The sequence below is a fragment of the Leopardus geoffroyi genome, chromosome D4 (assembly GCF_018350155.1).
Source record: "Leopardus geoffroyi isolate Oge1 chromosome D4, O.geoffroyi_Oge1_pat1.0, whole genome shotgun sequence".
Classification (NCBI taxonomy): Eukaryota; Metazoa; Chordata; class Mammalia; order Carnivora; family Felidae; genus Leopardus; species Leopardus geoffroyi.
Genome location: NC_059342.1, coordinates 11609905 through 11636019, shown reverse-complemented (window position 1 = coordinate 11636019; position 26115 = coordinate 11609905). Strand labels below are relative to the sequence as shown.

Sequence of the window (26115 nt, the reverse complement as noted above, 5' to 3'; positions counted from 1 at the left end):
TAAGCATATCAAAATGCAAGTTGGAGATGCCATGCCAAAGAAGGTTTATCTCCAACAGTTCACTTCAAAAAAAGAAAGGGAAAAATATCACAGATAACGCTGTTTTCCCCATCCAACATATGATAACCGGCATCCTCATAAGTAAAAGTACCAAGAATTATACCACAGCCCTGGAGCCTGCAGAGGTAGCTTGCAACGCTGGCTAGGAAGGAGACAGTTCCAGACGCTGGGGGAACTTTATGAATACCCAAGAATTGAATACTTCTGGCCAAGATACTGCATACTTACTCACAACTAGTGCCACCAAAACAAACAAACAAACAAACAAACAAACAAACAAACAAACAAACCCACAAGCAAAAAACCCTTTTGTATTTGTGCTGAAAATTCTAGTAAATTAACAGCATATCCAATTACGTGACCCTGATAATGAGAACAGTAGCAAACATAAGAAACCACCATGCCTTGGGGCGCCTGGGTGGCTCAGTTGGTTAAGCTTTCGACTTCGGCTCAGGTCATGATCTCACGGTCTGTGAGTTCGAGCCCCGCGTTGAGCTCTGTGCTGACAGCTCAGAGCTTGGAGCCTGTATCAGATTCTGTGTCTCCCTCTCTCTCTGACCCTCTCCCGTTCATGCTCTGTCTCTCTCTGTCTGAAAAATAAATAAACGTTAAAAAAAAATTAAAAAAAAAAAAAAAAAGAAACCACCAGGCCTTCATGTGGAATTGTTTTTTGACCTTGCAAGGAGCTGCCTGTGACTTTCCAGCCATTTTTTTGAATTGCTATTTCTATGTGAGAGCAAAACAATGGTGTTTAGCTATACCACACAGATAGGAAAGCTGTCGCTTGACTAATTTACGTCACAAATTTGAACATTCAGGTACACGTTACCGTTAGGTCACTTTAAATTCTTCTAACCTAAGGAAGCGAACCAAATTTCTTTTACAGTTTAGATGAGTTGAGTAATTTATAATGGAGCCTCATTTGTTGGCTTTTCCACCCGAGCAATCTAAACTGAAGCCCTACTAAGACTGAAGGCTCACCCTGCCATTCATTCCACTTCTCCAGAAGTGGTTGCCTCCCCCGCTATCCCCCAACCGGTATCTAGCGGAGAGAGCAGCAAACGGCAAGAGGGAAGAAATTTCTACAGAAGCTCCAATTACCAAACCGTAACTTCCAGACCAAGCTGGAATCTACAAATACGCGTATGTTAAAAAGGAGCCTACCATACGGAGTCCTCATTCTGGAAGTGAGCCAAGCTGCAACCGTGGAGGTGGAAAATGACTTGTGCCAGAAGGACTTTACCTGCACGAATCCAATCTTGATTCTCAAGAGCCAGATTTTTGACAAGAGCCAGTTCAACATTTAACAGGTAATTATCAGGAACATATACAGAGCAGTCCCTGTCCAGCAACTGAAGCTAGTTACAAAATTGTGTATACAGAGGTGCCTGGGTGGCTCAGTCCGTAAAGTGACCGACTTTGGCTCAGGTCATGACCTCGCAGTTTGTGAGTTCGAGCCCCGTGTCACGCTGTGAGGTGACAGCTCCGAGCCTGGAGCCTGCTTCAGATTCTGTGTCTCCCTCTCTCTCTCTGCCTCTCCCCTGCTTGTGCACTGTCTCTCTCTCTCTCTCTCTCTCTCTCTAAAAAAAAAATAAACATTAAAAAAATTTTAAAAACCAAAATTGCATATATAGAAAGAGAAAAATCAATCAGCTATGCCCATAGGCAACATTGTGATCTTTGTGTAAAGATATCATCTCCTATTACTAGAATCAATATTTGACGATGTTTTGTTTAAAAAGCAAAAGTATCGAGGGGCGCCTGGGTAGCTGACTCAGTTAAGCGTCTGACTCTCGATTTCGACTCAGGTCGTGGGATTGAGCCCTGCATTCGGACCTGTGCAGAACGTGGAGCCTGCTGAAGATTCTCTCTCTTTCCCTCTGCCCCTCCCCCCTCACACGCTCCCTCTAAATATAAACAGAGAAAGAAATAAAAATAAAAAGCCAAAGTATTTAATAACTAAGTGACTCTCTATTTAGGAAATAATAGTACCAACCCCCCCCCCCCACACTGAAACACTAAATCATTGCATGTTGGAGAGTCACTTTATTAGTTTTCCATTGCTGCTATAAGAAATTATCACAAACTTATGGCTTAAAACAACACAACTTATTCTCTCACAGCTCTGGTCAGAAATCCTGAAATTCAACATGTTGGAAGATCTGTCTTCCTCAGTGAAGGCTCTAAGGGGGCACCTGTTTCCTAGCCTTTTCTGGTTTCTAGAGGCTGCTGGCTTCCCTGGGCTCACTGCCCTGTCCTCCGCCTTTTGAAGCCAGCGGCATGGTGCCTTCTAACATCTCTCTCTCTTCCCTCTGCTTCTGCAATTCTCTCTATCGGACCCTAACCTTTCTGTCTTCCCCTTACAAAGACCCTGTGCATAACTGAATTTTACTGCTTGAGGACAGACTGGCATACAGTTAAGGATTTTTAGGGAGGATACATTTAATGTAAAGGCTCTCAGCCTCCTAGTGGATTTTGAATTCTGTGTGACTCAGTGATCCAGGAAAAAACAGAAGCATAAAGTTGCCTACCACTGTAGTGTTAATAAAACAATATTAATATAAAAAGACCAAGCGATTTCATTGAGACAACCTTAATAATTGAAGATACACTTCCCACCTCGGATCTTTAACTTAAACACATTGGCAAAGTTCCTTTTGCTCTATAAGGTAACATAGAAGGCACAGGTTCCAAGGATTAGGATGCGGACAACTTTGGGGAGCAGTTATTGTTTCTACCATGGCCACTAAGGTCACTCGAACGAAAAGAGAATATTCAAATATCTTTGCAGCTATGTGCAATATTAACGAAGAACACCTGCTTAAAAAATCCGTTCATAAGAAACGGTGAAATGATGAAATGATGAAACATCCGTCTTCTTCCCGAGAACTGAGTACATAATGTCTATAGGACATAATGATTAACTGTGAAGAAACACAAGGAGGGTTTTCCCCTAGAGGTGCTTCTTGACATAGTAAAAATCAAGCATGTTTTCACTTCCTCTCACTTACAGGGGAGGTGACGGTCACACGCTGGGGGTCAGGGACAGCATGTGCTTCTTCAGAGATACCCGTGTAACTGTGGCACTAACAGGGTAACAGCCAGACGGTAATGTGATCGCGCGAAGTCTTACCTGTTTGAATAGAGCGTAGTCCTGTCGTGTGGACAATGTTCATTGACATATAAGGAAGAAGAAGAAATCGTGGTTGCCAAGGAAGCAGCTTCAAAGAGTGAAGGAGTGCTAGGCACCAGGTCCGGCCTGTGTCGGGATCCCAGGGCTGGGTGACAAAAGCAGAACAGAGACTCATGAATCTCAGTAGTAAATGCACTGGAGTCGAGTCAAAAGCACTCATTTCGCAGATCAGGTTGCGAGTTCAATGAGGAATTCACCTTGCCCGCCTGAACTACAGCAGACCCGTAAGACAGCTCCTTGCAAACAGGTTAAACAGAAAGGGGACTGCATTAATTTACAAAACGGCTTAGGGAAATGACATGATGAATGTTCTTTGAAAAACCTAAGAAAGTGATTTACTGTTTCAAAAGATGACATCAAAGGCTCGTAGGAGCTTAAGGAGATAATGTGACAGAGATTAACAGGGTGATTGGCCAATGTAGAAACACACAGGCCACCTGCTCTCCCTCCCTGGGATATGCACGTATCTATCCTCCTCAATTTAGATCTAAGTACTCAGACTTTTTTTTTTTAAATTTTTTTTTTTTAACTTTTATTTTTGAGACAGAGAGAGACAGAGCATGAACGGGGGAGGGGCAGAGAGAGAGGGAGACAGAATCAGAAGCAGGCATCCAGGCTCTGAGCCATCAGCCCAGAGCCCGACGCGGGGCTCGAACTCACAGACCGCGAGATCGTGACCTGGGCCGAAGTCGGCCGCTTAACCAACTGAGCCACCCAGGCGCCCCAGTACTCAGACTTTTTAACAGCCAGGAAACACACGCTTCCCAGACCATTTTTAATCATCCTAACCTAAACTTTGGACAAATTTGTATCCCTTACTGCCCAGCCTGGTAGAGACAGTGCTTTAATGACAGGTCAGTCACACAGAACAGAATTGCTTTAAAAACAGAACACTGTGTGGGGCACCTGGGTGGCTCAGTCGGTTAAGTGCACAACATGGGCCCTACTTCCAATGTTTCCATCCAGACTTTCTGGATGTTACGTAGTGTATGTATTATACCCGTTTCCTCCCCCCAGACTGACAACTAGACTTGTTGCTTTAACTTCAAAAGTCATATGGTGCATCCTATTTGAAAGATTATGGGGCACCAGGGGAGGGGGGGCTCAGTCAGTTGCACATCCGACTTCAGCTCAGGTCATGATGTCGCGGTTCGTGAGTTCGAGCCCTGTGCTGACATCTCGGAGCCTGGAGCCTGCTTTGCAGTTTGTGCCTCCCTCTCTGTCTGCCCCTCCCCCGCTCATGCTCTGTCTCTCTCAAAAATAAACATTAAAAAAAAAAAAATAAAAAAAGAACTAATACAGTTTAGAAATCCATTAATCCTATTTCCCAGACTGTAGACACCTTATAGTTTTCTGTGTGCTCTAAGAAGACCAGCAGTGTGGGAGGGACAGTGCTGGTGCAGAGGTGCTTAGGAAAAGGGAGTCACAGCTGCCACAAACTGCAGCCATCCAGCCAGAGAGAGGACCAAGCGCATTTCATTAACTCTTTTGTTGATATCACTATATCTGGGTCTGAGCTGGTTTCTAGGGAGACGAGAAAAGAAAGAATCCCAGCGTGGAACGTGTGGGTAAGTGCTGCAGGAGGGGAGAAGGAGTATCACCCTGTCCTAGTGACTCTGAGGAAAAGAAAACCCCGAGAAGAGAGTTAATCTTTAAAAAAAAATTTTAAAATGTTTATTTGTGAGAGAGAGAGAGAGAGAGAGAGCAAGACAGAGTGTGAGCAGGAGAGGGCAGAGAGAGAAGGAGGCAGAGAATTGGAAGCAGGCTCCAGGCTATGAGCTGTCAGCACAGAGCCCTAGGCAGGGCTCGAACTCACAAACCATGAGATTAGGACCTGAGCCGAAGTCAGAGGCTCAACCCGCTAAGCCACCCAGGCGCCCCTGGAGAGCTAATCTAAGTAGAAGAAATTTTCAGGAATTGCTGGGATTCCCAGAAGAACACATAGATTAAAAAAAGTCGAAACTGTCACTTCCTCTTTAACAATTAGAAAAGGAAAACACCTAATCAATTCAAGAAGACAGACAAAAAAGTTTGTGATAGGGGCGCCTGGGTGGCGCAGTCGGTTAAGCGTCCGACTTCAGCCAGGTCACGATCTCGCGGTCCGTGAGTTCGAGCCCCGCATCAGGCTCTGGGCTGATGGCTCAGAGCCTGGAGCCTGTTTCTGATTCTGTGTCTCCCTCTCTCTCTGCCCCTCCCCCATTCATGCTCTGTCTCTCTCTGTCCCAAAAATAAATAAACGTTGAAAAAAAAAATTAAAAAAAAAAAAAAGTTTGTGATAAAATTAAATACTCATTCCTGATAAAAACTTTTAGCAAACCAGCAATGAAAAGGTACTTCCTTGACCCGATTCTGGGTATCCAATACAGCAAACTTCTTTCTCTACAGTGAAATGTGAGAAACCTTCCCTTGAAAATCAGGACAAGGCAAGGCTGCCCAGTCACTGCTTCTATTCATCACTGTACCAGGAGTTCTAGCTAGCAAGCGACAAAGGAACGAGCAAAGAGGTGAGGTCTAACACCGTAGCAACAAACCGCCAGAAAACCCACATCTTCAAAAGATACCCTTTGGAAAGATAGAAAATACGGGTCTGCACCTTTATCCATTTGAGAAGAAATCTAACCAAAGGTAGGGATATATGACAAGCAAGAGGAAAGTTCTAAAACTTTTATTAAATTCATTAAAGACCTAAATAAGTTGGTAATTCATTGTTACAGTGTGTGTATATGTATATGTGCATACATATAAGCATATAATGTGTATGTTTGAAACACACACACACACACACACACACACACACACACACACATTATACACATGCACAGAACAAGGTCCAAGTAGTAAAAACACAAAGATGTTCATATGTGTCACCTCCAGGTAGTGGGTTGACTGATCCTTATTTCTGAATATCTTAGTGTATTTCTAACATTTTTTACCTTAAGCCATATATTATATTGTTTACGTGTTTAAAAAATTTATAGTAAGCGAGTCATACTATAAGTATCCTTTAGAAAATTCGTTAACACAATTTGTGTCTTTTTTTTTTTTTTTTACGTTTATTTATTTTTTGGGGGACAGAGAGAGACAGAGCATGAACGGGGGAGGGGCAGAGAGAGAGGGAGACACAGAATCGGAAACAGGCTCCAGGCTCCGAGCCATCAGCCCATAGCCTGACGCGGGGCTCGAACTCACGGACCGCGAGATCGTGACCTGGCTGAAGTCGGACGCTTAACCGACTGCGCCACCCAGGCGCCCCATTGTGTCTTTTTTTTTTTAAAGTAAGCTCTACGCCTAATATGGGGCTTGAACTCATGATTAAGAGTGGCAAGTTCTACGTACTGTGCCAGGCAGGTGCCCCCAGGTCTTGTTTCTGAGAGCAGGTATGTTCTAATGTTTTTTTAAAAAAAATTTTTTAACGTGTATTTACTTTTGAGAGACAGACACACAGACAGAACCTGCACAGGGGAGGGGCAGGGAGAGAGGGAGACACAGAATCCGAAGCAGGCTCCAGGCTCCGAGCCGTCAGCACAGAGCCCGACGCGGGGCTCGAACTCAGAGCTGTGAGCTCATGACCTGAACTCAAGTTGGACACTCAACCGACTGAGCCACCAGGCGCCCCTCTAATGTTCTAATTGTTCTATTGTGAATCCACATCACCTATATAAAAATTTTTTTTTTTTTTCAACGTTTATTTATTTTTGGGACAGAGAGAGACAGAGCATGAACGGGGGAGGGGCAGAGAGAGAGGGAGACACAGAATCGGAAACAGGCTCCAGGCTCCGAGCCATCAGCCCAGAGCCCGACGCGGGGCTCGAACTCACGGACCGCGAGATCGTGACCTGGCTGAAGTCGGACGCTTAACCGACTGCGCCACCCAGGCGCCCCACACATCACCTATATAAATAAAATCAGAAGAACTCCTCCTCCCCACCTTTTTTTTTTTTTTTTTTTAAGTTGAATGTCTTTACCTTCCTCGTCCAGGCTGCTGAAACTCTGCCCCTCGGTCAGCAGATCCCGCTTCTCATCCTTCCATTCCTGGCTAATTGAGGACACGATCTCTTGGGAGGTTGCCTTCAGGGCAGCAATGGAGTTGCACCGTTTTTTAGAAGGTGAGGCCTTCAAAGCTAGGCAGGAAGGACAAAGGAGTGACAAAGAAAGATACTTACTGTAAAAGCACATTAATATTTTTAATTAAGGTTTTATTTATTAACTTATTAGTCATTATTTGAGGAGAAATAAAACAAGAAACTCTGTTTTACACACACGAGGAAAGGGAGACAAAACTGTTGGCGTTTGGGCAATTTTTTTTTTGTCCGCAGTGACTTGACTTCGATCACAAGGGCCTAGAGTCCATGCAAACTGGAATACATCCCAGATTTTGAAGTTGAGTCTCACCCGAGGTGAAATTCAAATGTTTTGAGGCTAAAGGAGAATTTTTCTGCCTCCAAGCAATGTTGTCCTAGTGCTGGGAGGAGGTCGGGTGGGTTGGTAAACGCAGATGGTAAAGCCAGGAGAATTCTCATGACCCTGGTTTTATGAACTTGGGACTAGGAGTTTCTAAACATGCCAATGTTTAATCGTATACTCAGGAAGCCTAATTTAGTCAAGTTACTTCGGGTTGCTTTTTCCTTTAAATGACGTTCCACTGAAACTTCCTGCCCTCTGGGTCTTTTCGAGGTCACGGCTATATCAGATGTACCGTTCGCTCCTGACCTTTGTCCAAACAGCATTCTACAACTTCAGAAGTGTGTTGGGAACCCGAACCAGGGCAAATGGACTTCGCTATCAATCCTGCTCGCTGAAGGCTGTGCCTGTACTTCGGCTACATCACTGGGAGCTGTTTTAGCCGCAGCCACACCATCCCCATCTCTGTTCAGTCCTCGTTCCAATAATTCTTCTTGGCTTAACGCAGTTATTAAAGAATTTCCTTGGAGAGGAGGAGAGAAGTTGCGGCTTGTTTATGCCTTGCCTGAACTGGTTTTTGGCAGTGTCTCTCCACCTGTGGAGGTTTGCATGCAGGGGTGACCTGACAGCTGATGCATTAGAATAATTGCGTCTGGCCTTGGGATGCTCAGAGCTTAGATTGCAACGCTCATCTGGGGCCTGCCCGTAGGCAGCTTGCAAGAACTTAATTGGACAAGGACTTTGGGACACACAAATGGGGAAGAATGGTGGGCATTCTCTCCGGTTCTGGAGAAGGAAAAGTCTGTGTGTCTTGTGAGCAGTCTTATAACCATAATCACATGATCATCGTAATAAATAACTTTTGCAGAGGGTTTTAGGGTTTGGAGACTAACATCACACTCCGTATCTCAAATTACCCATGCGGTTGTCTGAGGGAGGCAACGGTTGTCTGAGCCCTTTTATAGGTCCAGAAAATGAGAGCTGAAAAGCTGTGACCTGCCCAAGGTCACAGAACGAGAAAGCAGGAAACCCAAGGTGTCTTTCTTTTCTCTGAAGTTGTCTTAAGCGGTATTCATTTCTTTGCTCGCTAGCATTCTATTTCCTGGCTGACAGGATGGGGAGAAGAGATAAAACCAGACCTGGGTTTTCTTGGAGGGGAGGAAATTTTGAATGTTTAAAAACTGATCAAAATGGATTTTATTGGAAAATAAGTGGCCCAAATAAGTCACATTCACCTTGACTCCTCATCCTATGAAGACAATGGCGACACCTGCTATCTAGGTGTGAAGGGATTACGCGCACTGGCTTCTGCTTTAAGGTTCTGTCTGCTGACTTTTATGAACCTTCACCTCTTGTCTTCCAACATAATACTTTAAAACTTTTAAGTCGGAGGATCTCAAATGTGGTCCAGGGAGTACTAGAGGCTCCTGAGACCCTCTTAGAAGGTCTTCAATGTTAAAACTATTTTCAGGGGCTCCTGGCTGGCTCAGTCAGTGGAGCTTGTGACTCATGATCTTGGGGTCATGAGTTGGAGCCCCACAGGGCTGTAGAGATTACTTTAAAAAAAACAAATAAAATAACTAACAAAACCTATTTTCATAACAATATTAAGGCCTAATTAGCCTTTCTCACTCTCTGATGAGTTTTCTAGATGCCACAGGACCTCTAGCCACAGACTGAATTCAGAAGCTGATAGGAGATTCTAGATGTCTCCTATTAAGCCAGAATTGGGGCTTTGAAAAAATGTAAAATAATACCACTTCTCTCAGTCAATTATTTGTTTTAGAAAATATTGCTTTTCCTAATTATTACTATTATTATTATTTTAATGTTTATTTATTTTTGAGAGAGAAAGGGCATGAGCCGACAGGAGAGCCCAATGCGGGGCTCGAACCCACGAACAGTGAGACCATGACCTGAGCCGAAGTTGGACGCTCAACCAACTAAGCCACCAGGCATCCCTTCGTGATTATTTTTTATGTGAAATTTTTTTACCTTTTTGTTGAAACTGACCTTTTTTACACGGAATTTTTGAAATTGTTACTTTGTAAGAATTAATATTGAAAACTTTCCTTAATTTTAAATTCTAATATGCTAAATAGTGATATACATAGCCCCACAGGTGTAAATGCTTTTTCGGGGTCTTTAATCACTGAAAAGAGCCTCAAGTGGCCCTGAGGCCCAAAGATTTGAGCACTGCTTGTGGTGAGAGTGGATATACTTGTCTTGCTGCTGATGTCAGAGGAAAAGCTCTCAGGTTTCCGCCATTGGGTATGATGTTAGCTGTGGGTTTTTCACGTATGGCCTTTGTGATGTTGACGTATGTTCCCTCTGAACCTACTTTGTGGAAAGTTTTTATCATGAATGAATACTGTACTTTGTCCAGTGCGTTTTCTGCACCTGTTGAGACGATCGTTTGGTTTTCATCCTTTTTCTTCTTAATGCATCAGATTTTTATATTTTCCATTAGCATTTGTTGTGAATTTACATATGCAAACCAATGAACTATATATACGTGTGTGTGTCTGTGTGAATAAATCTATGTCTATAAGGACTAAACGCACCTTTACAATATGACTTTTATTGTACATATTATTCCATTAGATTGTACCATAATATATTTAATACATCATATAATCTGTATAATACAGGACTGGGTAGTTAGGCAGTTTCTAATTTTTTCCACAATAAGACTCTAATGATTATGGCATCAGTAAATTACTGGTAATTACATAATTATTAAGTGATCACAGCTTTTGGGAGATAAATTAGTCCAAACCTTCCACTAAAAATCTTGGAAGGATACACACCAGAAAGTCAGCACGTAAGTGCTAAAAGTAAAAAAAAAAAAAATTCTAAGAACCTTACCTTGAATTTTCTTGAAAACTCTGGAATTCATAAACTTTAGAAATCTGTCAGCATAAAAGCTTGGTCGATGAACTGAAACAGTATCCTGAAAACACAAATCAGTTATCACAGGTTTACCTTGCAGTTCAGTTTAAGCCAGAAGAACCATCTATTCAATCGGTTCTCTGTTAAGCCCATGTCCTTAACCAGAAGGTGTGGATGTTGAGAGCCAGAGAAGAGCAAAGTCTTGCGACCTGTGGTGCCCAAGAGTCAGGCTGCGGAAGGAGGCAAAGCCAATCTGAGCAAAGATTGTGGATACTCATGATCAAAAGGAGTACGAAGGGGGGCTGGGGACAGCTAGCAAAAAGATGCTGCTTTATAAAGCAAAACATGTAATGAGTTGATTCTGATTGCACTGTGTGCCATGTGGGGCTTTTAGATTCTTTGTTTCACACGTAGGCAACGAGCACCTCGAGTCTCAGCTGAGATGAAGGATAACGCTTTGAGTTGGGGACAAAAACTGGGGACATAGACGCCCGGGTGGCTCAGTCGGTTAAATGCCAGACTTCGGCTCAGGTCATGATCTCACGGCTTGTGGGTTTGGGCCCTGCGTCGGGCTCTGTGCTGACAGCTCAGAGCCTGGAGCCTGCTTCAGATTCTGTGTCCTCTCTCTCTGCCCCTCCCCTGCTCGTGCTCTGTCTCTCTTGCTCAAAAATAAATAAACATTAAAAAAAATTAAAAAAAAACTGGGGACACAAATAAGCAAAACAACCCTAATGGAAAAATGGCATCTAGGTCAAAAAGGAGCACTGGTTTTATCTCCTAGTAAAATGGTGCAAAACACGGGGAAGATTCCGAGGGGACACGGCTGACTGATGACCTCCGTTATGCTGAATTATCCACTAATTAGATAGAATTGAATTGAATTAAACTGTTAACTCAATTCTCTCATGCTTGGCAGGAGTCTTCAGGACTGAAGGGGCGTTTTATTACAAATCCAGGAAAGGAGATGGATGAAGAAGCGAATTCTGTATGTTTATTCAGTGATCATTTACCTGCTCTCCAAGATATGCATTTCCAGAAACAAATTAATCTTCCATTTTGATTTTAAGTTTGTGGATTCCAATAAAAAAAAAGTTCTATAAGTTTAAATTTAGATGGTATAAAGTTCCCGCTCCAGGTGTGGAGGGAAAAACCCACACTGGACCAGGGGTCTGGAGACCTGGTTCTGGTGTTAGTTCTAACTTTAAGAAGCTGTGCGATCCAGGAGAAAGGCAGTGTTTTGGTGCCTCCGTTTTTTTTTTTTCATCTGTGAAATAGGGAATTACAGGAGGCATAAGGTAATTCTGTAATTAGCATGTAATGAAGGACAGCACAGAGGAACCTTCTTTGGCCAAGGTCCCCTAGACAGTGATGTTGCAGACGTGGTGGGAATTTCCTACTGGTTTGACGTGCGCTCCCCCAGTACTCTGGCAGCTCCTGTCTGAAGTGGACACATATTCACAACAAGTGCATAAGATATTGAGGAATATCTTATGGTGCAAGATGATTAAGACCCAGACCTTCTCTTTCCAAGAGAAGCTGGGCTGTGGTTCTCTTTTGGTATGAAGAAACATTGTTTAAATAAGAGGCACGGTTGCAAATAAACAAAAGTGAGTCTTATTTACCGCTTATAATTCCACAAGTAAACAACCAACACAGAGAGTCTCTTAAAAAAAAAAAGAAACCACCACCAAAACACGGAAGATATAGGCCTGAGGTAGGTATCTAAGGTAGGGGCCTCTTAGATGCATCTGACCAGTTGAGTACTAGGCCATTCAGATCAGAAATCTTAGTCTGGTAACAGGGAATTAAAGTTGTCTTAGGAAACAGAAAGGGAAGGGTGTTTGCTGTTTTCCTTTCCATGTTTAAAGCATTTTGCAGTCTTGGGACACCTGGGTGGCTCGGATGAACATCTGACTTTGGCTCAGGTCATGACCTCGCAGTTCGTGAGCTTGAGCCCCACATCAGTCGGGCTCCCTACTGTCAGCCCAGAGCCCACTTAAGATCCTCTGTCCCCCTCTGTCTGCCCCTCCCCTGCTTGTGCTCTCCCCAAAATAAATAAATATTTTTAAAAAGGCATTAAACAGTCTCTATTTTTGTCAGCTGGAGGGGAGAATATTAGTCCGCCATCTTGGCCTTTAAACAAAAGGAATCTTCAATTTAAATAGTAAGCCTACATTTACTTCTCAGAAGCAGACTTGTGAACCTGTTGTTTACAAGCGCATTCTGACAAAGCCCATTCCTCAGCCTGGGGACAAAATGCAGATCTTTCATGCAGAGAGGTTATTACCAGCCTTCCACAGAAGTGAGGAAGTCAGTGCTCTTTTCCAATAAAGGAAGAGAATAATCTCTATAATTTATCTTCTTTCAAAGGAAAGCAGCTGCGAACATCTTTAAAAAATGTGCGAGCAAACCTCTGCCCAATATATTCTGTGGTCAGGTTATTAACTGAGGGAGGCCGAGGCCAGTAAATGTTCCATCAGTAGCAAAAACTTCGCATGTAACACGTAGATAGGAACGTGTTTGTGTACTGAGTGGGGAGGGGGGAGAGGGGGAGGGAGAATACCTCTGGATAACTGATTGTTTTCTTTTCTTTTTTTTTTTTTGATTGCTATGCAACTCTGGGTCTAAGACACCCTCACACCGTTCAGTCTTAGTCACGTACATCCGTAACAACTTGTATGTAAGTTTTCACTTCTTCCGTCTTTATTGTGCTCGGCATTGTGTCGAACACGACAGTGTATTATTTTATTTAATCCCTGCATTAGCCCTATGAGGGCTATTACTATATCTCTGGTACAGATGGGAAACCAGGCCCAGGGAGGCCAAATAAACAAGCAATTCGACTGGATCACACGGTGAGTAAAGTGGTGAATGCAGGGCTCACATCCAGGGCTGTGTCCCACCAAAGTCAGGCTCAGATCGCTCCACAGCTTACTCCGGTGAGAACCGAGAATCTCATTTCAATGGTCCTCCTGTTCTTCCCCAGGGCTCTGCAATCAGTCTCCCTCCCCTTTTCCCCAGCATCCTCTTGTAAGAGGGTCCTGGAGATATGACATAGAAACAACACATCCTTTTAGGGTTCTTGGGCGGCTCAGTCGGTTAAGCAACCGACTTCGGCTCAGGTCATGATAGCAAGGCTCATGGGTTCGAGCCCCGCATCGGGCTCTGTGCTGACAGCTTAGAGCCTGAGCCTGCTTCGGATTCTGTGTCTCCCTTTCTCTCTGCCCCTCCCCTGCTGACCCTCAGTCTCTCTCTTTCGGAAATAAATGTTAAAAAAACAACAAAAAAGAGAACATCGTTTGGTCTGCTGATGTGACTTCCTACACACACGTTGAAGTCTGAGAAATCAGAGAAATATATAGTTTCACAAGGAACATGGTAAGTCACTTACCCCATCATAAACAAGCGCTTTCCAGGAATGTTCTAACTTCTTCATTAACCTAAATGTAAATAGACAGAAACAAAAATGAGAATATAAAATCACTCCCATCTGGTGGATTTTCAAAGCCTTTTGTTGATTTACTTTGAAATAAATAAAGGCTTCTTCCCCAAATTACTTACCTATATGATTGCAGAATGTCAATAATGCCCATAAACAAAAGTAGTTTTTCTCCCTTATGGCTTTTAGCTGGAATGCCTCCCATTCTGTCGATAGGGCAAAAGAGAGAAGATTTTACAATATATTAGGAAGTGGACATAATTTCTAAAATAGACTAAATAAAAATGGACCACTTTAAGAATTCTGGACTTGCTTTCCTTTTCTCTTTTCTTTCTTTCTTTCCTTCCCCCCCACCCCTGGGTAAGTCTTCCTGGGAATCCAGAATGATGTACTTCCCACACAGAAGAGTGAAACCAGAACTGTCACCTCTGGACAGCTGGATGAGAAGAATCCAAACAAAAAATTCTTCCTATTTTAAAACTGCAAGCACGAATTTTCAAAGTATACTGAAATACTGCTTTTTATTTCATTTTTTAAAATGTTTATTTGTTTTTGAGAGGGAGAGAGAGAGCGCGCACAAGGGAGGGGCAGGGAGGGAGGGAGGCACAGAACCCGAAGCAGGCTCTAGGCTCTGAGCTGTCAGCACAGAGCCCAATGCAGGGCTCACACTCACGAACTGTGAGATCATGACCTGAGCCAAAGTCAGATGCTTAACCAACTGAGCCACCAAGGTGCCCCAAAACACTACGTTTTAAAAATGCAACACTTTTATATATCTACTGTGAGATTTTAAATATACAAAAGAATCCATTCCAAGGATGCCAAGGACCTCTATCAGCATTTGGTACACCTTTCCAGGGGAAACGTATGTGTATATGTCTTTATTAGCCCGCAAAAGCATTTAAGTTGGCATATTTTACAACTTGCATTTTTCATTTGCTAAACAATGTACATTTCCTCATATTCAATGCTAATACGTTTTTTAGTGGCTGTGTAGTTCACTATACTGATAGAGAATAATTGGTTTGATTGATTATTGGACATTGAGACAGATTCATAAGAGAGGAATTTTTCAAGCTTTAATACGTATGGAGCTCCTTTCTAAAGGTGAAAGATGCCTGTGATTTAGTCATTGTTGGAGACTCCCAGAAGGCAGCCCCTTAGGGCCTAGGAAAATGATGCCCTTCATTCAGTCTCCTGCACAGCTGGTAAACACGCATGACATAGTCAACCATTTCAATCGCTTTCTTTGGTTGTAGCTGTTTCTGTTAGCCAAGAAGCACTTTCTCTGTGCCAACTAATCCTGCAGTTACCATCACATCTGGCTGAGGCCAAGAGACTACATCTGCCAGGGCATAGGACCTACAACAGCAGAATCTTTTTATGTGGATAAGAGGCTCTGCATTGTGAACGTAATTCCTGTCACATGTTTGCTTCAACGCATGTTTATTCAAATTCATAGTCTCCTGTCGTGGTGCCTGTTTTGAATATGCAGTAAATAGGGGTAGAAACATTTTCAGCCGCTGTTCAAAAATGGGGCCATCTGAAACACTGAAACCGCGTGCATCAGAGAATGATAATGACCCAAAGAGCTGCTACTCCTCTAGTCATCCGCAGAGGAAGAGAAACGAAGGCTGCTTGATCCATTTTAGCACCAGATAGGAAGCCATTCTCCAAGAGCCACCAGGAAAGGAACATGACTGCATTTAATTACCTCACCGATGTGGGCTGCCCTGGCCAGGAGGGTGGGCAGGTAGGTGACCACACTTACGTGTCCGGGTTCTCTGTGATGATCCCGTCTCCTGGTTTCCCTGGACCCTGGATGGATTCCATTGCTGTCGAATAGAGGACCTTCTGCATCCCCGACCGTTTAGCATCAGGCACGTTTTGTGAGTTCTCCTCTTCCTTCTCTTTGAGGGAATGGTCCAAGATGTGGATTCCCAGCAAAAGGCTATAGTCCATGATTTTGAAGCTTTCCAGCACCTGAGTAAGAAAAAGAACCAGCAGGCCAGTCAACTGAAATGGCTCCTAAGTCTCATCTGGGGAGGATCAGAGAGCTCTAGATAAGCAGACACACGGCTGAGAGAGGAAGAATCAAAATAAAAACATTTGAGGCTGTTATTAGGTCCTGTTTGGTAAGGATTATCACAATGGCTCCAAGACGATATTTTTTATACAAATTTAAAGGAAGCACATCTTTTCCTAACCCTTCATAAATGTTTCAACATTTACTGAAAACTTCCCACGGGCCAGGTTCTAAGTAGGTCACCTTGGATTCAACCCTCACACCTCTTTGAGTTAAGTACTATTATTGTCTCTATCTTACAGATGAACAAAGCGAGACAGAGAGAGAGAGAGGAAGTGATTTGCTCAATATCGCACACTTCATGAGTGGTGCTGTCGGGATAGGAACCCGGGTAGGCAACTCCAGCAGCCACACTCTTCAGCATGAGGAGCACAGACACCAACAGCTACTGGTCTCTAGAAGCCTGCAACCTCCTCAGCGTGAAGACTCAGCCGGAATGTGTTTTTGTTTGGATTCTGTTCTCCCAATCTTGACCTTGCTGGGGTTCGGTGGTCTCCTTTGGAAAGCATGTCTTTCAAAGCTGCCATTCGGTTCTCTGTACAACTGTTTTTAAACTTTTTAAAACGTGTTTATTGATTTTTGAGAGAGAAGAGAGAGCGAGCGAACACGAGTGGGGGAGGAGCAGAGAGAGAGAGAGAGAGAGAGAGAGAGAGAGAGACCCACATAAAATCCAAAGCAGGCTCCTGGCTCCGAGCTGTCAGCACAGAGCCTGACACGGGGCTCGAACCCACGGACCGCGAGGTCATGACCTGAGCCGAAGTTGGACGCTCAACTGACTGAGCCACCCAGGTGCGCCCCCTGTACAAGTGTTTTTAAAAATTAGGATCTCAAAAGCACCTGGGTGGCTTAGTTGGTTAAGCGTCAGACTCTTGATCTGGCCCAGGTCATGATCTCATGTTTGTGGGATTGAGCCCCGCATCAGGCTCTGTGCTGACAGCATGGACCCTGCTTGGGATTCTCCCGCTCCCTTTCACTCTCAAAATAAACAAATAAGCATTTAAAAAAATTAAAAATAAATAAAAATAAAAGTAGCAGATGCCGCCAGACAAAGGAGGTAGAGGTGCTCTGACAGGAAAATGGCGGGAGGTAAGGTCAAGGGGAGAAGCAGTCAACACGGCTTCCCAGCGTAGGTGGGGCTCTGACAGTCAGGATGCCTCCTTAGTGGAGGAAAAGTATTCAGGAGTGCATGAAAATGGGGCATTTTCCTCCATGATAAAGTTCTTCTCCTTGTGCTTTGTACATGAATCTCCTGTACAGCAGGGTTTTAAATGCCTGGCGTTTCTCACACAAAGCTGTTTAGGAAATCAAAAAAGCCCAGAAATTAAGCCAAGCCTGCATGGCAGAACAACATGATAATCTGTCACTGTACCCTAGTTAGGAACCGCCTCTGAGGATCAGAGTCTATAGTCATTGTTTAACCAGAGACAGAATACGCAGCATTTCTAAGGCTTCTCATTCCCCCTCGGCCCAGCTGCTTTTTGATCAGACATTTATGATACAGGGAACAGGGGTCGAGCCCGAGGATTCAAACACCTGTGGCTGCCACTTCATGAATACCATCTGTCACGGGATTTGTGAACTATGGCACAGGAGGCCTTCCAGAAATACGGTTATCCCTGGGTCTCGTACATCTTTGCCATCAATGAGGAAGAATGAAAGGGGCTGTACATGAGCATCGATTATTCAGAGTATCAATTGTTCATCTTACGGTTTACTAAATTAAGAAAGGAGGCAGGCAAGGGGCACCTGGGTGGCTCGGTCGGTTAAGCGTCTGACTTTGGCTCAGGTCATCATCTCACGGTTTGTGGGTTCGAGCCCCGCATCGGGCTCGGTGCTGACAGCTCAGAGCCTGGAGCCTGCTCCGGATTCTGTGTCTCCCTCTCTCTCTGTCCCTCTCCCACCTGCGCCCTGTCTCCCTCTGTCTCAAAAATAGATAAACATTTAAAACAAAAATTAAAAATAAATAAATAAAAAAGAAAGGAGGCAGGCAAGAGCTGAGAGGAAAATCTTACTATTTTAGAGGTTTCGGCCATGGAACTTTATAACCCAAGAGATCAGAGAGTGGCCTGACAGCAGTGTGGACCGAGCCTCCCTACCCTAAGAAGAAATGGAGGCCAAGATTGGAGGAGGCGGGAAGGGTGGCAGGAAAAGTTCCTCACCACTGACCCAACGCGTGAGCCTCGGACTCACTGGTCGGTTCCCCACGGAGGTTTATCGGTGCCTTACGCCCCCACACGCTGGCACGGAGCCACATAAGCAAACAAGACAGTTCTGCATCACGGTTGCCAAGGACCCAGCCTCTTGAAGAGAAACCCTGACAGATCCTGGATGCTTTCTTCAGACAGCAACAAGGGCACAAGGTCCTCGGGCTTTGCAATTCTCAACCACACCGCAAGGATGGCTGGGGACAGTGCCCACCCACGTGGCATCACAGACCTTGCACGGCAATCGCCACCAGTCTTCCCACTGACATCTGTCAGCGCGCACGCGTCCGGGGGCAGGACATAAAAGGTAAAGAGTGTGGCCCAGGCAGCTTACATCACCCCCCTCTGCCTGCTTCCTCCTCTATAAAGTGGTGACAATAATGTTATATACTGTATGGGGTGCTTTGTAAAAATTCAACACGGACATGCAGAGGAAGAGCCTAGGAACATTCCGGGTACAAAGAAAATGCCGAATTAACTGCTTGCAATCGTCATCCTGATTTCAAGTCATAGTGACTCATTGCTCACACTAGTGTCAGAGATGACAGACGTCATCTAGGAAGTAAACGCCCTTAACCTTACACTTCTGAAAATAAAAATGTACAGAAAGCCACCGAAAATACAACTGTGCATTCAGCCTGCTCACCAGCGCCCTTGTGGGCCTTGTCAAAAGTTCTGGGTTGAAGGTCGATGAGGAAAAGAACGGCAATTCTGGTCAATGGGTATAAGGCGATGGCCGCACGATCCGTCGGGGGGGAAGAGTCCTGATTTCAGCGGGCAAAAAATCACAGCCTCATGCCCGGCACAGCCCCCGAACTACCCACTGGTAAAGGTCCCATCAGGGCGGCAAACTGGCTTCAAAAGCAAGTGCTCATCAGACCGCGAGACGACGGTGTGAATGTTCCTGGCGGGCATCCAGAGAGGTAAACTGAGAGGCGGGAAAATGGAAAGGTAATCTTGACACCATCATCTTTCTTTCTTTGTCCCTGCAGAGCATCCACAAGTTAGCTGGGCCTGTTCAAAAGCTTTCCTTATGAAACATTTTTTCTTATATTTTCAATGCCACGTACAACCTATACAGTTTGGTTTGTACTTCCAGTCACTTCTCTTGCCTCAGGACAGGCCAAAGAGGACACGTGCACTTTCTAAGTGACGCAAAGTCAAGCTGGGGTCCAATTTGAACCCCTGATGCTGTAAGTGGCCAGGTATCTATCCGGTTTACTTAAAAAAACAAATGAAAACAAGCCTCAAGGGAGAATTAACTAAGAAAAAGCTACATGTAAATTTTAATTAAAAAAATTTTTTTTAACGTTGATTCATTACTGAGAGACAGAGACACCGCGTGAGTAGGGGAGGGGCAGAGAGAGGGAGACACAGAATCCGAAGCAGGCTCCAGGCTCTGAGCTGTCAGCACAGAGCCTGACTCGGGGCTCGAACCCACGAACCGTGAGATCATGACCTGAGCCGAAGTCGGACGCTCAACCGACTGAGCCACTCAGGCGCCCCTACACGTAAATTTTTAAAAGTGAATCATTTTTCCCTGTACTCCTAAACTGGATTGTTGGGAGTCCCTGAAGGACCCTGAACTGTCTGGAGGAGGCCAGGCTCCTGCTTTCAGAATGAAAGGCTTAAAAAAAGATAAGTTCTATTCCCATGTGTGGGAAGTTGGCCATGATAGTTACATCACGGGTTAAAGTCACCACTTATATAAAAAAAAACGTTAAGGAAGGAAAAGATAAATACGCAGGCATGTATTTTAAGTCAAATTCAAAAACTTCCGTAATGAAAAATCCTGGGAACAGATTTTAGTCATGTGCATTGCAGACCCACATCAATTAGGAACAAAGTCGTTGTTATGCATATCCTCCTGCTTCCTTAATTAAAGGAATCAAATATATCTGCCAAAATCTTAGCATGTGTGGGCTTTGAGAGTGTGCAACATTCTGCAACAGGACAGACACCCATCAGTCAAGTCTGTCACTCAGGCGCATTTTTTTTTTTTTTTTTTCCAGAATGTTTGCCTGACCTGGCTGTCGCTGGGGGATCCTGCGCCCGTGTGGTTGCTGTGCAAAACTCAGGCTGCAATGCAAACACAGGTGCTTTTCTGTCTAGCTTTGGCGAGACTTTACCTCCCCACTTGTAAAAAGAAGAAAGCAGGACTGATTTCACAGACGCGTGTAAAAATGAAATCAAGACGGAGTATCGTTAACGCTTTTATTGCCAAAGTCAGATTGGCTTCCCCCTTCTTTCCCAAGGACTGTTTTAAGGCGATAATAATACTGGAAGATAGTAAAAAAAGTCAAGGTCGAAGCAGCATCCTGAGGACGGCAGCAAAACTATCTGTTCCTGAAGAAAGCACCTTCTCCGTGTTCTCACGGCTGGTGACAGGTGGGGACTGCTCTTAATTCACATGCGGTTTCTGGAGGCCTGGTGACATGGTGTGGGAAACGTCCTAATGCAGAATGACAGGCACTTCTGTCCTCTTCTCGTGGCCACATGTGACAAAGACTGCCTGGTCCTCCTCTTTCGATTCCACCTGCTGTGCCCCACTCCCCCCCCCTCCCCCGCCATGCACTGTGTTCTGTCCCCCTGCTACGAGGAGTGACAGCAGCTGCACGGTGGTTAAGACTCTGTGCTCTGGGGGCAGGTGGGCTGGTTGACCCATGGCTTCCCCACTCGTTCGCCCCCGGGGCAAAGTATGGACTGTGCTGGGCCCCGTTTCCTCATCTGCAAGAGAGAGATCATGGGAACTCCAGCCTCACGGAGTTACTGCGAAGACTGAGCTAATCCACGTCGAGTCTTAGGACAGCAACTGGCATACAAAGGGTGCCCGATAACTGTTAGCTGTTACCGTTGCCGTTCATCCCCTGCCCGTGCAATCATCCGGGCTGACCACGCCCCCTGGAATCTCCACGTGCCCTCAGCTCTTGTTCTTTGCCTTCCCGTCTGTCTTTCCTTTGGATCATGATCCCAAGTCCCGACTTCCTCTGGATCATCCGCAGGACAATGATCCAAAGATGTTCACTGAAATTCTCTCAACATTCTTCTCCTCTGCTTCTCAGCGGCGACATTCATGGGCTCCAGACTCGACTAGAAGTGAGTGACTAGTGTTGTCCCAGGCACGATGACGTTGCCAGGACTTCAGAGCTAAGTAAAATAGACAACAATACCATCCTCAAAATCACACAAACCCCAATTACAGGTTGGAATAAGGCCTGGAAGAAAACAGTCAGGAAACCGTAGAGATACCCCACATAAAGGGTGCCTGTTGTTGACTAAAGGGTTTCAATAGCTTGGATAAGAGACGATACTTAGGCTCCACAGCAATTAGTTTGTGACCTGACTAGCTGAAGCAATCCTGAAAAAAGAAGAACAAAGCTGAAGGCAGCACACTTCCGGATTTTAAGATATTGCTACAAAAGTGTAGCCATCAAAACAGAATGGTACTGGCACAAAAACAGATAGATCAGTAGAACAAAATAGACAGCCCAGAAGGAAACCCACGCCTATGTGGTCAATTAATCTATGACAAAGGAAGCAAGAACTTACAACTGGGGAGAAAGACAGTCTCTTCAATAAAAGGCGCTGGGAAAACTGGACAGCTACGTGCAAAAAAATAAGACTGGACTGCTTTCTCATACCATATGCAAAAATAAACTCAAAACGGATTAAAAGACCTAAATGTGAGACTGGAAACCACAAAAATCCTAAAGAGAGCACAGGTAGTAAGTAATTTCTCTGACATCAGCCATAGCAACATTTTTCTACGTGTCTCTCCTAAGGCAAGGAAACAAAAGCAAGATTCAACTACTGGAACTATATCAAAATAAAAAGCTTTTGCAAAGCAAAGGAAACCATCAACAAAACAAGAAGGCAACCTACTGAATTCGAGAAGGTACCTGCAAATGACATATCCAATAAGGAGTTAATATTCGAAATATACGAACTTACACAACTCAAGACGAAAAACCAAAACTCCAACTAAAAAATGGCCAGAGGACCTGAATAGACCATTTCTCCAAAGACGCCATACAGATGGCCAAGAGACACATAAAAAGATGCCCAACATCAGTGATCATCAGGGAAATACAAATCAAAACCATAATGAAATACTGCCTTACGCCTATCAGAATGGCTATAATAAAAAAGACAAGAGGGGTGCCTGAGTGGCTCTGTAGGTTAAGCATCTGACTGTTGGTTTTGGCTCGGGACACGATCTCATGGTTTGTGGGTTCAAGCCCCATGTCCGGCTCTGTGCTGATGGTGCTGAGCTTGCTTGGGATTTTTTTTCTCCTTCTCTCTCTCTGGGCCTCCTCTGATCTCTCAAAATAAATAAACTTAAAAAATAAAGACAGGAAATAACACGTATTGGTGAGGATGCGGAGAAAAGGGGACCTGCGCGCATTGCTTGTGGAAAGGCAAACTGGTGTAGTCACAATGGAAAAAAGTATGGAAGTTCCTCAAAAAATTAAAAATAGAGGGGCACCTGGGTGGCCCAGTCGGTTAAACATCTGCCTTTGGCTCAGGTCGGGATCTCACGGTTCATGACTTTTGAGCCCCACATGGGGCTCTCTGCTCTCAGCACAGAGCCCACTTCAGATCCTCTGTCTCCCTCTCCCTCTGCCCCTCCCCTGATCTTTCTCTCTTGCTCTCAAAAATAAGTAAAAACATTAAAAAAATAGAAATGCCACATGATCCAATAGTGCCCCTACTGGGTATTTACCAAAAGACAATGAAAACACTCATTCAAAAAGGTATCTGCACCCCTATGTTTAGTGCAGCGTTATTTACAATAGTCCAGGTATGGAAGCAACCTAACTGTCCACTGAAAGACGAATTTAGGATAAGATGCATATGCGTATATGCACGATGAAATATCATGCAGCCATAGAAAGGATGAGATAATGCCATTTGTGATAACAGAGACGGACCTGACGGGTATTCCGCAAAGTGAAACAAGTGACAGAAAGATACCACATGATTTATTTCATATGTGAAATTAAAAAACAAAAAAAAGAAGAAACAAAAGGGAACTCATGATTGCCAGAGAGAAGGGGTAGGGGGAAGGGCAAAATGGGGGAAGGGGGGGTGGGGCAGACACAGGCTTCCAGCTGTGGGATGAACAAGTCACCAAAGGCACAGCACGGGGAACAGAGTTGACGGTATGGTGATAGCTTGGATGGAGACAGATGGCAGCTGTACTTGTGAGCACGGCCTAATGTTTACACTTGTCCAATCACTACGTGCCACACCTGAAATGAATGTAACATCAGCTCCAATCAAATTAAAAAAAACTTTTTTTTTTTTAAGAGAAGATACCTGAACGCAGATGGCAGCAGGGGAGTTCGAGGGAGAAGTGGAAAAAAAGTGAGCATCTTTTAGGGGGTCACGTCCAGCTGTCACCTCTCTACAGACAATTCCTAAGATCTTTTCTTTAGGCCAAACTCACTCCTGAGCTCAGCCCTGCGTATTTGCATTGGGCTTCTGGACATTTGGAAACTTCTATGCAACTGCCTTGCTATAACCGTAAAGGCTTATTTTTCCCCCAAAGCCGTTCTTTCCCCTACTTTTTTTTTATTCAAAATCATTCTGATGTGGGTTTCAGACTCCCTGACTCCTTCTCTTTTCATTAAGCTGCCTAGTCCTGCAGCTTCTAATTGGAACATTCCTTTGTGCTAATGCTTTGACTTCAACTTCTCTTTCCTCTACCTTCCCATGGATTCCCGACCACCCCCGTCACTTGACCAGGTCAAAAACCTGCAGTCTCTCACCATCACTCAGGTCCTTGTGACTGAAGGTCCTTGTGACGGTGGCCCCAGCCAACAACTGCCTATCCCATACTTAAGATCTGTACTGACATATCTTCCAGGCTGGTCAAGCTGAAATCCCTTAACTACCCATAAATGTGCCCTAAAGATGTAACCCCTGATAGCACTGCTAATGCTGTGTCTTCTGGAAGGTCCTTATTATCTTTTCAAATCTTCCTGGTTCTTCAAAGCCTATCTCAACTCTTTTCTTCCTGAAAATTATACTCACGATCTCCATAAAACATGGAGAACACATCTCCCCTCTGAAAAATGAAGCACACTGTCAGTGGCCCTCTATGGAACCACGCTTGATCGTATCCGTATTTTTCCTATCATACGTATCAGACTGTTCCGCCCACCAAGGGCTTCTTTTGCCTTGTGGTCCCTGATGTGCAACCTGATCATAGCAGAAATGTGTACTTTTTATCGTGCTATCCACGTGAGCCAGCAACAGAAAACCAAAATATTCACTAAGAATCTACAGTACTACATCTTATAACTCCGACATAAGAATTTGATATTGCATTTCGAGATGATAATGCTTGTGAAAAATCCTCAGTACTAAAAGTATTTACTGTGATTACATGCTATGTGTTGTCAGAAGAATAAAGGCCACAGTGTTTTCAAACCTACGGACGCCAGAGGTATTTATAAACACAAGTGAGGGGGTTGGGGCAGGGGGGCTGCTACTTAACAAGCAGACCTTATTTATTTATTTAATGTTTCATTTATTTTTGAGAGAAAGTGTCAGAATGCGAGTGAGGGAGAGGCAAAGAGAGAGGGAGATACAGAATCCGAACCAGGCTCCAGGCTGTCAGCACAGAGCTCAAATGCGCGGCTCGAACTCAAGAACTGCGAGATCATGACCTGAGCCGAAGTCGGATGCTTAACTGACTGAGCCGCCCAGGCGCCCCACAAGGAGACCATGTTTAAATCCTAATCCAAACTAACCCAACTGTTTCTGAAACTATTAGAGGTTTCAGGGGGTCCTGGGTGACTCAGCTGGTTAAGCGTCTGGCTCTTGATCTCAGCTCAGGTCTTGGTCTCAGGGTCATGAGTTCAAGTCCAGTGTTGGGCTCCACCCTGGGCGCAGAGCCAACTTTAAAAAAAAGAAAAGAAATTTGAATACTGACAAGTAAGAATTAACTAATTTTGTAAAGGTACGATAATGGAATTATAGTTGTTTTTTTTTTTTTTTTTTTTAGAAAGGAGTCTTTAGTTTTTAGGGATTCTTAATGTTTGAATCAAATAATGGGATACCCAGAACATGCTTCAAATTCTGGGAGGGGTGGGGGCAGGAGGCAGTGAGATGACACAAGATTGGCCAGAGTTGAAAATTCCTGAAGCTGGGTACAGGGAACATAGTGGTTCTTCATGCGTTCTGTCCCCTTTTGTGTATATTTGAATTTTTCCTTTTTTTTTTTTTTTCAACATTTATTTATTTTTGGGACAGAGAGAGACAGAGCATGAACGGGGGAGGGGCAGAGAGAGAGGGAGACACAGAACCGGAAACAGGCTCCAGGCTCTGAGCCATCAGCCCAGAGCCCGACGCGGGGCTCGAACTCACGGACCGCGAGATCGTGACCTGGCTGAAGTCGGACGCTTAACCGACTGTGCCACCCAGGCGCCCCTATTTGAATTTTTCAAAAGGAAAGTTTAATTTACTGAGGTGCTTAGGTGAAATACATTTTATTTTTTATTTGTTTTTGAGACACACAGAGAAAGAGAGCACGCACAAGTCGGGGAGGGGCAGAGAAAGAGGGAGAGAGAGAATCCTGATGTGGGGCTTGAACCCACGAACCATGAGATCATGACCTGAGCGGAAGTTTTGGGCGCTTCAGCAACTGAGCCACCCGGGGCAGCCCTAGGTGAAATGCATTTATATTCCGTGTGGACTTCGCTTACTACTATCTCGGCTGGTGGCAGGTAGAGAGGGCACAAAGATGAAAATTAATTATCTGGGATCCTAACAGCAGGAAACTTGCTATGTTTGCTCCTCACCTCACTTGCTCACTCACTGATGGAAGGTCTAC

General features: G+C 44.4%; 1 protein-coding gene across 2 annotated transcripts in view; it reads right to left on the bottom strand.

Moving 5' to 3' along the window:
• The window catches only part of PIP5K1B (phosphatidylinositol-4-phosphate 5-kinase type 1 beta), a 312168-nt gene that overhangs the window by 72728 nt on the left and 213325 nt on the right, over positions 1–26115 (bottom strand). For both annotated transcript variants that reach the window (XM_045469367.1, XM_045469368.1), the window contains exons 7-12: positions 15757–15968; positions 14108–14191; positions 13938–13986; positions 10523–10607; positions 7219–7374; positions 3194–3338 (exon numbers count right to left, since the gene is read on the bottom strand). In XM_045469367.1, the coding sequence (XP_045325323.1) occupies positions 3194–3338; positions 7219–7374; positions 10523–10607; positions 13938–13986; positions 14108–14191; positions 15757–15968 (731 nt within the window). The remainder of the gene's footprint in view (positions 1–3193; positions 3339–7218; positions 7375–10522; positions 10608–13937; positions 13987–14107; positions 14192–15756; positions 15969–26115) is intronic.